Source organism: Artemia franciscana, chromosome 13 (genome assembly GCF_032884065.1).
Source record: "Artemia franciscana chromosome 13, ASM3288406v1, whole genome shotgun sequence".
In the NCBI taxonomy this organism is placed as follows: domain Eukaryota; kingdom Metazoa; phylum Arthropoda; class Branchiopoda; order Anostraca; family Artemiidae; genus Artemia; species Artemia franciscana.
In genome coordinates, this window is record NC_088875.1 from 14,858,191 (window position 1) to 14,871,599 (window position 13,409).

Consider the following 13,409-nt stretch of genomic DNA (forward strand, 5'->3'; position numbering starts at 1 on the left):
GTTTCATGATTCCTATATCGGACATATGTCCAATATGAACATATTAGACATGGAATATTTCAAATATCTATTGAAATAAACATTGAAATAATTAGTTGAAATAAATATTTCAAATCTATATGTCCTATGTTTTTCCATTCTAGACTGCTGATTACAAGAAAAACAAGAAAGAAAAAAGAAAACATTGTCCCTGAACAACACAATCAACTTAGTTTTAAAAAAATATGCAACAGCACAAAGAAAAACAAAGTGACACAGATAACGATAACTCATAATCGACTGGAGATAATTTAATACATGGTTGACTACGCGTGGTACTAGCACTGGTTTTTAAAGACACCATAACAGTGGCATCACAAAGGAGCATTTTTAGCCCCCCCTCCAAAAAAAAGAATTAAAAACATACATGAACACCTTCATGCTTTTTGGTAAAAAAAAACTGCAAAAAATATTTTTGCGCATTTGAGTCCCTCCCAAAAATGAATTCTAGATACGTACCACGCCAGCTACAAATATATTATGAATGAATGTACCCAATATTCTTTATAATAACAATATTCCGAGTGAAGGTGTAATATTCTATAATATTCTAAAAATAAGAATACCTATAATATTCTGAACAAAGGTGAGCCATTACCTGCCATAAGCACTGGGGAATGTAATTGTATATTCTTCGTCAAAATCTAAAACACTGATTACCCCTTCACCAATATTGACCACACATATTGATAGTCCTAAAAACTTGGATTTTGTCCAAATGTGTCCGTTAAAGGATATTCTCTTTTCTGGATTCTCAGCATAAAATCCGGACACTAAAATAAAAATTGCAATAATGAACGCCGCCTTAACTGCATAACGAGTTTCCAATGTAACATCATTTTTTAACCAAATTTATCGCTAACTATAAAATGAAAAATAATAATAACTAATTTACTAGAAAACAAAACCAAAATATACAAAATGGTTAGCCATTAAGCTCTATGGCCGTTATTCCTAACATAGGGCGCAGGTCCCACTCGTGGGGCATGGTGATATTTTGGTAGGTCATGTGCAGGACGTGCACCCTTCAGCTGACGATACTGCTGAGCTTCAGCTGACTAGGTCTAGAGCCTTAATTTTGAAAAAAAAAACAACGATTTTCATGTGAATGATGTCACATTTATATTCACTTAAAGAGCAAAAAAGATACATGATGGTTCTGCAATTACATCATGCATTGTGTAAAAAGTCTTGTATTTAGACACTAATTTTCGTTAGCATAAAATATAGCCTTGAGGACGACTGTAAAAAAGATGGCCTTCTAAGCTTCCTTCAGGTACATAAACTTTTGAGCATAAAAATTTAAATATTACAAGGGGGCATCAGGATTTTAAAAATGCCTAGGTGGGACATGGCCCCAAATCGGTTGGGAACTATTGCTCTAGGGAGTCTGTACGACTAAAATATGCAATGAGTTTTTTTTTCCACAAAGTATGAAAAGTATGAAAAAACAATCGAAACATGTAAATTTACCTCAAACCAACCCAAACGAAAAAAAAAATCTTATCTGGAGAGCAAATAACGACGATACATGGGATAACACATTTTGTGAACGTTATTTTTTAAAGTTTGAGGGTCAACATCACTCTGGACACTATTCAGAATTTTCGATCAATATTTGGGATCCTGAGTTTTTTTTATGTTCTAACGAAAGAAAGAAAGGCAACTCAAAACATTTTTATTTTTGATAGAGGACAAATAAAACTCGATCCTTAACGTTTTTGAGGAATTTAGAGTGACTGGATATAAAAGTAAGAACACATAAATAACGTATTAGACAAATACCTTAGATAGTCTTAATGATGCTTATGTCAAATACTAGATTTTCCTCCAAAGCTTGAGCAATATTGTGACCCTTTGCCTAAGTTAGCATTCAAGCATTTTTAAAGTTACTCAACTACAAATACGAGACTAGAATTCAGCTCATGAAGCTTAGAAACCGTTCGATATGAACTATGTGGAAATCGGAAGGCATTCGTGACGCATGTCTGATAAACACTGTGCTACAATAACAAGAAGTTATGCGAAATGGAGATAGAATTAAACAATAGAGACAATAATCAAACATTAGATATTAAAGATGTTATTAGAGACATTAGATATTAAAAATGACAGACATTAGAATTAAACATGAGCTGTTCTTATTGAAATGTAAAGCAAAAGTGAAACCGAAGAAATCCATAGAAAATACCTAACTCAGGCAGAGGCTCTTCAATAAAATGGAGGTTATTATACTGGGAGGGGAAAATATATATTACGGGTGTGTAAATGTAGGTGCTACTTCTAAACATGTATTATAAACTCACCTAAACTTTCTTCCCTTTTCCCTAACCGGGTTAGGGGATAACCAAAAGCAGGCTTAGAAAATATAACTCACTTTTATTGACCAAAGTGTCAGAACAACACAAATTTTGATCTCCTAACTAACTCACTTGAATGTTGACTTATACAAACTATTTCAGGACTTTTCTTTAACTAACTATAAGACCTAAACACACACAACAAAATAAAGTCTCTTACGGGCCAGAGGAAACGCCAACCAATACAAAGCATAACCATGTAAAACTCAGATAGACAATATCCAGAAAGAAAGTCAATGATAAAATAAGTCAGCTAGTATGATGACTCATACAGAAATATTAATACTATAAGCCAGCTTGTTTCCTAGTTCAAACTCGACCTTGAAAAATTAACACATTTAAATCACTGGTAAAATTAGTATATATGTATATGCTTATATACAGGAGAACCAGGACATTTATTTGGCAATTAGGGCTGCGGGCCCGACACCTCCCTCCTAAGACAATTGGCCGCCTCACCACCCCACTCGTCAGCATCGCAAAGAATAAAAAGGGAACACAAAATTTAAAATGTACAATAATCTTCTAGTTTTCAATCTCTGACCAATGTCCACTGAAGTTCCAGAACAGCTTGGCTGAGATTCTACTGCCATCCAACATGTCTCCGATGTAAAACAATTGGGATAACGGACTGTATAACCATCGCAACCAGGGTTGAGGTTTCAAAGAAGGGAATCAACGAGATTAGTGGAAAATAATCGTGCTAATATAGTCATGTAATGCTCAGGCGTTGCCCGAGGGAGGGGTTCATACACACACCAATCCACTGAAAAATGAAAAAGGGACAACCATGTCTAGGGTTCTGGGTCATCAGTTATCAGGGGTTTGTAGTATGCTTATATATGAAATTCCTTCACCTCTTACATTTACAGTTGATAGAAACGGAAATTGGGCCCTGGTATACTGGACGATACCAGACATCGATATGGACTGGCTCAACTAGCCTCTTAACTCCAACAGTAGAAACAAATCTATACCTTTGTGTAAAACTACAAAGGTACGCAGCAACGATTGAGGTACAGGGCAATGGTGCACAAATACGAGGGAAACATGACTAAGCTCCTTCTGGGTCCCATTCTATAGGACAGTCATGGAGGGAATATATGTCAATACCAGCACAGGGTATAGATGGGGTATGGGGCTAAAGAGTAAAAGTTTGGGGAGACATGTAGTGACTGGTAGTGGAAGAGTACCTCCCATGAATCATAGCTTGGAAAGGCTATACCTCGGTATGATAATCACAACTGGCCAACATTATGGGTTGAGGGAAATGACTATCATCTCGGAACTGAAAGGGAACTGACAACAGGGGCTGAATTCCTCAGAAAGTCAAAAGGACAGATCTGAAACTCTCTCCCAGGCTTTCCCAATCAAACCCAGCTTTCAACACCTTACGAATTTTCCGAAACTTGTTGTAATCCTTCCAAGTATATATCTCCATTTGTCACCAAGAGGACAAAAACTTTACTTTCCCCTTAATCTCTTATCTTCTCCCGTAGTTTGGACCTAACAAACCTAATTTGCCTGAAATATTGCTTTCCGTCATTGCACACTGAATTTTCACATTATGTTTCTTTTTTGCATTTGAATTTTCCGCCTTCTTTTTTCGAAATTCTTCAGTCAAGCAAAACAAATCATCATCATCAAATAGGATTGGAACTCAAATGGTTGCTATCTCAGACTAATTTTTGCTCTTGTAGTTTCTTTTCCCGTCTCTTTTCTCTCTTTTAGTTCTCTTTACTTTTGCCTCCAATACTCAAGCATGGTGATAGCTTTTAACAGCGTTATAGTCCAAGCATCAATACAAGATGCCTGGACTGGAAAAAAGGTAAGGAGACAAAAGGAAAAAAAATCCCACAACCATAGTACACACTGCGGGTCACTACTACGAGTAAACAATCTGTTCTTAGTTAGCTATGATCAACACTCACTCTAGTTTTAAATATTAAAATTTTTAGAGAAGCTTTGTCTTTTCCCTTACATAATTTATTTATACAAACAGTTACTAAAAATACACTTTTCGTAGAATTGTAGAGATTGGAGCTACCCACTATACAATGCATCACGAGACGGAAATTGATGAAGAAATATATTATTAAAACTATGTATAGGTCTATCAGGCAGGGATAGGGGTTACGTTGTGAGAAGCACGAATATGATAGTAAAAAAAGCAGAAAATAAGGGATCTAATGGTATTGGTTACATTTTTTTAAGGATGCTTACTTTTGAGCAGCACCTAATCTAGAACGGTACCAAAAAGACTTCAGTATAAATATATACGAAAAGTAGCGAAAAGTCCTATACTCTCAATTGAAGATTTTTTTTAAACACATCTAAAACCACACAAGCTAAACTACTCTTCATGACCCTATCTTCGCGCACGGGCAATGACAAAAGTTTAGCGCATCACGACGAGAAACTATTGCTCTAACGGTCTGAGAACTTCCCAAAGAGCGCATTATGAATGTGTGCCATGTTCGGAAAAACTTTTCGCTAGTGTTCGTACATATATTTATACTGTGAAAAAGACTTACATCTTTACTTAAAGAAAGTTCAGCGGATATACAAAGAGTATTGCCAGATGCCGGTTATAAAATACCGCGACCATAAAAGCGATAATGTAACGGAAGCACTGCTTTCCAACTGAAATTTCACTCAATGTAAAATTTTTAAGAATAAACCACCTTAAAAAAATATGGCGGCCTTGAGATCCCCATGTAGATCCACCTAAGAAAATCATACAAATGGCGACACAAATGTGCCCCATATGCCGGAACTGAACTGAAACAGTTACTTCAGAGTTTTATATCAATGAAATTTATCTATCTATTTCAATAAAAATTGTGCTCCAATGTACAATTTTTAAAAATAAATAGCCTTAAAAAATATAGTGGCCATGAGGATCGAATGAACAGCCACCTATAAAAATGACATCGCAAATGTGACCCCCCTGCAAACACTAAACTGAAACAGTTGCTTCATATTTTTATTCCAATAAAACAAGAATTTACTAACCAGGGGGATGATGAGATACTTGCTCTGCGATGAAGGCCAATTGCTGCTTGGAACACCAAGGCACTGGTCCATCTTTAGCGGGCTCTGATTTGTCTACATTCTATAAAAAAGGTAAGTCAAAAATAAACTAGGACATGCTTCTATAGAGCCTTTTCACAATAGCTTAACTTTTGATCATTAGCATGCTTAATTATGTTCCAGTTTGCCTGCACCAAATAAGCGTTATCGCTTAGCAATACATTATAGCATTATCGTAATAATCTTATAGAAAAGAGAGAGATGATCATAACTGAACTTTTGATCATTAGCCTGATTTATTAAGCTTCAATTTGGCTGCATTAAATTAATGTTAAAAGGACTCACTTCATAAGAAAATAATCTTACAGAAGCGAAAAAAATTTGCTTAACGTTTTTGTGCTATGATCCGTGTTTACACAAGGAACTTCTACAGTAACAAATAACATATTTTGGAAAACACAAAAACTTCGAAGTATCTTGAGAAGGAAATAATATAAGAAAAACGGATGGTCCTATTCGATAAGGAGGCTGAGTAAAAAATAAAGAAAAAAAAGGATGCTAAGGAAACATATCTCAGAGAGTTGTCATAGCCAAATTGAACAAAACACTAAATTTAACACTAAATTTAGACACTAAAATTAAGCAAAAACACTAAACAAAACTGAAAACACTAAATAAACACCAAAACACTAAAACAATAATTAAACTATACTCATAAAACTATACTAAACTATACTCATAATAACTATACTTAGTATAAACTATGGTTAGTATAAACTATACTAACTATAAACTAAAACTATACTCATAGTTTCGGTTTAGAAGAACATAGATAATACCAATAATATTATAGCAATTGATACGAAAATGGTCCAGGTAAGGCGTGTAAGACATGGGAGGCCTTTGGATCCCTACCAACCAAAATTCTCTTATTTTTGAGCATTTACTTTAAATTCCATTTAATTTTGTAAGCTTTTTGAAATAAAACTTTAAGGTAACAGAAAATTACAAGCTAAAGTTGTCACAATTAGAAGATATTTAAGCTCACCTGGGATAATGATTTTCAGGCATCAATTGGACAATTAAACCACATTTGAAGAGAGTGATCACCAATCAGGGGGACACAGTAAAGGACCCGTCAATACAAAAAAAAAAAACACGTATATCCCCTCTCTAGATTTTGAAAAATACATTTTTCCCTCCCCCTAAATTTTTGGAAATAATGCTACTGTGATTAAGCAATTAATGCCTAGGAATCCATAACAGCAGGTGAGGTCAAACACCATCTTCTATTTATGTCCAACAATCAGGAGGTGCAAGAAATTACCTTGCCTTGTTAGATATCAATTGGGCGACAGAAAAAAGCCTGTAGGTCGGTGATCCGGAGCAAGAATGTCAGGACATTTTAAAGTTGATCAGGATTGAAAATGTTCAGTGATTATAACGGTCATGCAAGCTTAGTTGAATAGTTACAGCAGCCTGCTCCCAAAAAAAAAATTACATTTTTAATGTATAAAATTCACCTCGTTATTGGAGTTTCTTATTTTATTTAAATAATGTTATAAAACATATTTAATGATCCACGCCGTTTTCACTATTCTTGAGAATATTTATCCGAAGGCTCCTAGTAAAGTTTTCGGCAACATGTACAGACCAGTAAGCTCTGTACTGTAGCGTTATTGTTGTTTTACCTTTGTCTAGGCCTAGTTTTTGGAGCTCGTCTCCCCCTGGGCCTAGTCAAATATATACATGTATATGTGAATAATAAATGGTTGATTGAACGTGAGAACGAGCCCAAACTTTGTTACACTAGTTGAGAAATCTCTTCATTTAAAAACAATACAACAGTATATAATTTACATTACAGTAATTTATTCAATAGCTAATTTTTAAAAAAAATTTATAACAATTTCCCCTATGGCCGCAGAGTTGATTGACGCTCGGCAATTGATTGTAGTTGATATCTTATCAATCATTTCATATTATATATCATATCATATCATATCATATTTTATCATATCACATCATATCATATCATATTATCATATCATATTGATGTAGTTGATCTACATATCAACATAGCAAGGGTTTGGCTGCATTAGGTGCTCAAATTCCAATGATTTGGAAAAACAATAATTGGAATTCAGTTTTAACTAATTCCTGATACCACACAAGCACAACAAAAATTAGAAGAAAGAAGTAAAAAGGATGCAAAACAAAGCCAGAGGCAAAAGTGAAAAAATACAAGTCGAGATCTCTGCTCAACAGTTCTCAGGGCGGAAACAGAAATAAAAATTCAGAAAGAAAGCCGAAGACATTATAAAAAGAAATATCTTAAAAAGAAACACTAAAAATAAGTTAAGATGAGACCCTTCCTCAAGCAATGGTGAAAAGGCAACTTGATAGAAAAAAAAGGAATTGGATGGTAATTTAAATTAGGGGTTTATTTTAGGAATAAAAAAACTCGCAATTAAAAGTCTGATTACCACTCGCCAAGTTTTTTTTTTTCTTCAGTTATACTTCCCCGAACTTGAAAAATCCTTTTTTTAAGTGTTTTTAAGGTTTGCCTTTTTATATTGTCCTGTGGACTTCTAGGTTTGAATGGGCTGTAGTTCTTTCCTTACAAGGTTGCAGCTACAACTGCAGTCTCAGATTCTTTTTTCTATTCCTAATTCTGCAGTAAAGGCGGTTGATTGGAGGCTCGACCGAAATGTTTGCATTATTCTCTATTTCTGAATAAAAACGTGATTCTTTCCAGTCTTTCTAGAAGAATTTTCAAAAAAAAAGATAAGGACTCATATAAATAAGTATCTAAAAAATATTACTATGTCCAATCTTCACCAGCATATATATGGGAATATTTAGTTAATTATTAAGACAATTCGCCAGATATAAATGAAAAATTTCCAACTTTGATCTGAACAAGAAGTAAACTAAAAGGGTTGACCCTGAGAACCAGACATTTTCATCACACAAGACGATACCCTCCTGTCAAAACGAAATTCAGCTACTTTCAGAACCTATATTTAAGCTCAGTTTTTACTTCCTATAGTGAAAATAGTTACTATTCTGAATCTCAGTATTAACTAATCTATATACAATAAGGCATCAAAAATCAGCCACAAACCGAGTCAGTCACGCATGATTGATTTTTTTTTTTGGGGGGGGGGGGGGTGAGGTTCTATTAAAAAAAAATGATTTAGATGAAAAATATGGAAGTTCATTGTGGATACTATCCAAATCGTGTAGTACTCGAAGGCATCTAAACCAAAGCTATACAAATAAAACGTCGAAAATTGTTCGACATTGCACAGACATACAATGATTGCTACTGCAAATGCACATAGCCAAAAATTCCAAGGAGGAGCATTAAGTTTTCGAGTTTGTAAGATCAGATAGATATATTTATTGTTTCACATGGCCAAAAAAGCCCCTAGCTCACGACGTGACTGGCTTCTCTTGTTTACAGATACCTAGTCCTCTTGGATCCCAACAGATATTTACCAAATCTGGAACATCCCACCAACATTGGAAAGTCTCCCCAAGAATAGGATTGTATGGCTTCTTAGCAACTTCAGATCGACGTCCAGCATGGAAAGCAGATAAATACCACCGGACAACTTGAATCATTCTTTCACGGGGGCTCTTGAAGTCAGCTATCCTAAGATAAAAAAAAGGGGAGTAAAAAGCGCATTGCAAATTAAAATCAATTTTAGAAACCAAACTAAAGGAAAACCATTGTTCTCAGCAGAGCTGTCCGTATTCTGATAAACTATGAAAAGTTGTAACATAATTTCATGAATCGAAAAATAAAAAATAGGGACTTTCCTTGTTGATCAAGATGGAGGACTGTGATTCTTCTGCATGTGGGTTTATGAATCAGCTTCAAGTAGCAAGCCTTCTTCACTTGTCAGTTGTTTTTTTTTTTTTCAAAAATGCATTTTGAATTTTCTGTTCTAGAGTTTGTTCTTTGCCAGGTTGCATCTGATGCTGCAACTACAATTTTCAACACTTAAAAAAGGACCCAGGTGGCGAAAGAAGTCACGTGAAGTGAAAGGGTCTCAGCAGCAATTTACTACATTTAAGTAACTCATCTCCATGATGAATTCTATATTATTTTTGCTAAATTTCAAGTTTCGAGATTGAACACTTTAGCTATCTAATAATGTCGCAAACAAAGAATAAGACAGGCGTTTACACATAATTTTCTTTAGTTACTGTAATCCTTCCTCACATTAATTTTTTTTCTTCATTGCTTTTAATATTCTATTACCAGCAGATGGTAATAATAATTTGACACTATTTCACATCATGAAGTATCTAATGCACTCTAATTTCTTAGGAAATACGTCCTTCGGACACTGAAATATCAAACTAGGTTTTGACAAAAGAATGCCTGACGTCAAAGCTAGTCAAATTAGAATAACTTCAATGATTCATTTGTCATTATTGCCTTTGTTTTGAACATTGATAAGCATTTTTGGGCGAGGAATAAAAATATACTATAATATTTGTTTTCTTAATAGTATTAGGCCATGTCAGTTAAATTTGACACATTTTCTTTACTTATACTTTGACAATAAAAAGGACATGTTCACATTGGTACGCACATGGTGGTATCTGCACTGAATTCAGACGAGTACTTTAAAAAACTAACGTTTAGTTCAGTGATATCCAGCCTTCAGCCCGATATTTGATTCCCACGTGGATGGCTCAAGGAAAGGCCAACATGAAGCAAGGAATTGAATAAAAGCAGATTTTAAAGCTGCTATGCAAGTAAAATACTGAAATATTAATTTACGACTACAAGATACTAAAATGTTACCTCTAGAATGAAATATAAAAAAAGAAGCACAAATGCTTACAGCAGAAACACAACATAAAGCAGCTTTATTAGCAAGTTTTTCACCCTTTAAAAGAGTAAATAGAACAGGCAGCAACTGCAACCTTTTTTTGTCATTGAAGATCTATGACGTTATTTTTTGTTCATTGTTTTACTTTGCAGACCAGCTTATAATTTTATTTTATTACTTTTTTATACATTAGACTGGGCACGAGAGGCAACAAAGAAATATCAACAAAACAAAAGAGAATTATAGGTGCATGCTAATTGGTGGAACTGAAACGTTGGCACGTATATTATGACATCACTATACATCCTCTATATTAAATCATCTATATCTCATCCTCTATATTAAACTCTGTGTTACTTAGAATTGGGAAGCTGCATAACTACTTTAGTCTTGAAAAGTTGGTACTACTAATCAATCTGTTTTTAGCTGTTAAATAATATAAAGAAAACAAGGACTAGAAGCGATACTGTGAATTATACAGTATACACTGGTTGTCATTATGCACTGATGAACTGTAGATACATCAAGCATGTGGACTTTCAAATTTTTTAAAATGGATAAGCGGCAAGCAAATCCTCCTGAAACTGACAGTAGGAGTGTCGATTCTTCTGAATATGACAGTTTGGATTCTCCTCAGACTGACAGTAACAGTCCAGTGATAGTGATTGATGATGACACAATCAGTGCTAGTGACTCTACCGATAGTGAAAGTTCGTTTTTTTCTACTAATTCAAACACCAGTTCAGATTCAGAGCATGAAGTGGAGGCTAGGGTCCCTTCTACAAGAAAATTTATTGAAAAGAAATTGTCCGAAAAGGAAATTGAAACTATTGAAACAATCAAAATTACAGAAGAGCAAATTAAGAAAAACCTTGAGTGTTCTGTTTGTTTGGAAGACTATAAGCTAAGAGAAAATGTCAATAAACTTCCATGCTCCCATTTATTTCATAACAAATGTGTTATTCCTTGGCTAAAATTGCATGGTACATGTCCAGTCTGTCGTGAATCACTTACTGAAGGAAAACGTCATCGATTTCGTGTTCGTGAAAATTTTCGATTTAATTGTCACTTTATTCGATATCTTCGACGTCACATATCTTTTAGGAGGAGTTATAACTTGAGTAATTGAAAGAAGGTTGGATGGTTGAAAGAAGGTTGGATGACTGAATAAGGGTTGGATGATTGAAAGAAGGTTGGATGATTGTAAGAAGGTTGGATGATTGAATAATTGTTGGATGATTAAAACAAGGTTGGGTGATTGAAACAAGGTGGGGGAATTTTCTTTTTTGTTTAATGATCAATGATTCATGTATTTTTTTTTTATTAAAAAGGTTAGAGGCTATCTATTTTGCTTTACTTAAGATAAAATTAGTTTTTTTACTTTAATTAATATGAAAATATTAACGCAGAAATATTTTCTATTGAACCACAAACCCTTATATGTTTTTTTCGGCACGTGAGTTTTTTTTTCATTCATCTGTTTGTGAATGTTAAAATAAGAAACAGCATTACAAATTAGGAATTTACCTTGGAAAAATCACGAATTTACCTTAAGAAAATATCTGGATGGGCGAAAAAGTCTGCATACATTTCTAGTAAAGATCGTCTCTCAAGAATAAACGTAGGGAGAGCTACTTTGGTCAAGTCCATACCGTACTTCACTTGCGACACAAGATGAGCAATGACAGATCCATGACTTTCCAGCGAAACATTATCTTCATCATCACCTTCTTCATATATTGCATCTATGTTTATGTCTTTGGTAGTTAAAGGTGAAATGGCAGTACCATTCACAGATTCTGTAGCTAAAACTTCTCTGTGGACTCCGGACTCCGCTTCATTAATCATCGGTGTTGGCCTTGAATCATAAATAATGATATATTTTATATTATATAATTTGAACTCAAGGGCCGAACAAACGTAGCTTTTTTCGGCAGTGATTTACAAAATCAGCGCCGAATTGCAAAGAAAAGGGCAGCGATTTGAGATTAATTTTTTTTTTCTAGTTTATGGTCCCAACTTAAAAAAACAGCGCCGAATTTTATCGCGATAATCAAAAAAAAAAAAATCATCAATTTTTTCCTCGTCTTCAGCAGGAAAATCAAAAGTACTAAATAATAATAATGAAAACAAAACATTTAACAATAAAACAACTTCATAATTTAATAATCAAAAAATTCATAACTTAAATAAAACGTTTTTAATTCAATAAAAATAAAAATAAACAATAAAAAGAACTTAATAATAATAACAAAAGAACAAAATAATAAGTTGAGATCAATCATGTAACTATTGATAAATTGCAATTGACTACTGGTATCCATGATGTTTAAATTTGAAAATTTCGCACAAAGGGTACTGTTTTTGTACCGCTGTCGTTAGTCCACTGAGCTGTTGAAATCGGTGCCCGAAAAACTAAGTGTGCCCGGCCCTTTAGCTATCAATCAAACAGTTCTTGGTAACAAACTGAGTAAAACGTGCCCCCCCCCCCCAAGGGAACAATGATAGTAATATATGCATCAATATAATTATATTTTCATAGAGATTTCCAAATGAAAAAATTTATCTTGTTAAACAGTACTTTTCATAAGTCAGGTGCCTGAGAAAATTTTCTTAGAAGACAAAAAGAGATTAAATTTAAACCATCAAATTCAGCGTATAAAAAAACACCCTAAATTAGATGGTTTCTAACCAAATACACATAAAATACACATAAAAAAAAATGAAATTATAGTGCGCTATTAAATTACAAGAGTGAGCACATGACAACAAAATGATGTTTTCAATCTTTTTAAGGCAAAAAAAGTTATGGCTATTCTCCTGAATCTCAATTTAAAAAAGTATTATTATTTAACCTTAGTTCCATTTCTATTGCCTCTCGAACAATTTGTTTAATATCAATATCATTATTAACGGGTTGTTTTCTCAAATAGGATTGATTGACTAGGGATTTTCAAAAATATGGCTACTCAGAGCCAAATCAAAAGAACTAGAAACACTATTCGAATTAGAGTCTATTATACTACCCTTATGTTGTTGTAGATATTTTTTTTTGATTTTAGGGGTTCTACCGCATAATAGTTACCCCAGTAACATGGTATTCAATATACACCTCCTTGACGAG

At 33.9% G+C, this 13,409-nt stretch overlaps 1 protein-coding gene across 1 annotated transcript in view; it reads right to left on the bottom strand.

Annotated features, from left to right (window-relative positions):
* LOC136034567 (oxysterol-binding protein-related protein 9-like) overlaps nucleotides 1–13,409 on the bottom strand; it is a 176,211-nt gene that overhangs the window by 75,806 nt on the left and 86,996 nt on the right. The window contains exons 8-11 of the mRNA XM_065715810.1: nucleotides 11,835–12,143; nucleotides 8,937–9,093; nucleotides 5,415–5,514; nucleotides 638–812 (exon numbers count right to left, since the gene is read on the bottom strand). Coding sequence (XP_065571882.1) covers nucleotides 638–812; nucleotides 5,415–5,514; nucleotides 8,937–9,093; nucleotides 11,835–12,143 — 741 coding nt within the window. The remainder of the gene's footprint in view (nucleotides 1–637; nucleotides 813–5,414; nucleotides 5,515–8,936; nucleotides 9,094–11,834; nucleotides 12,144–13,409) is intronic.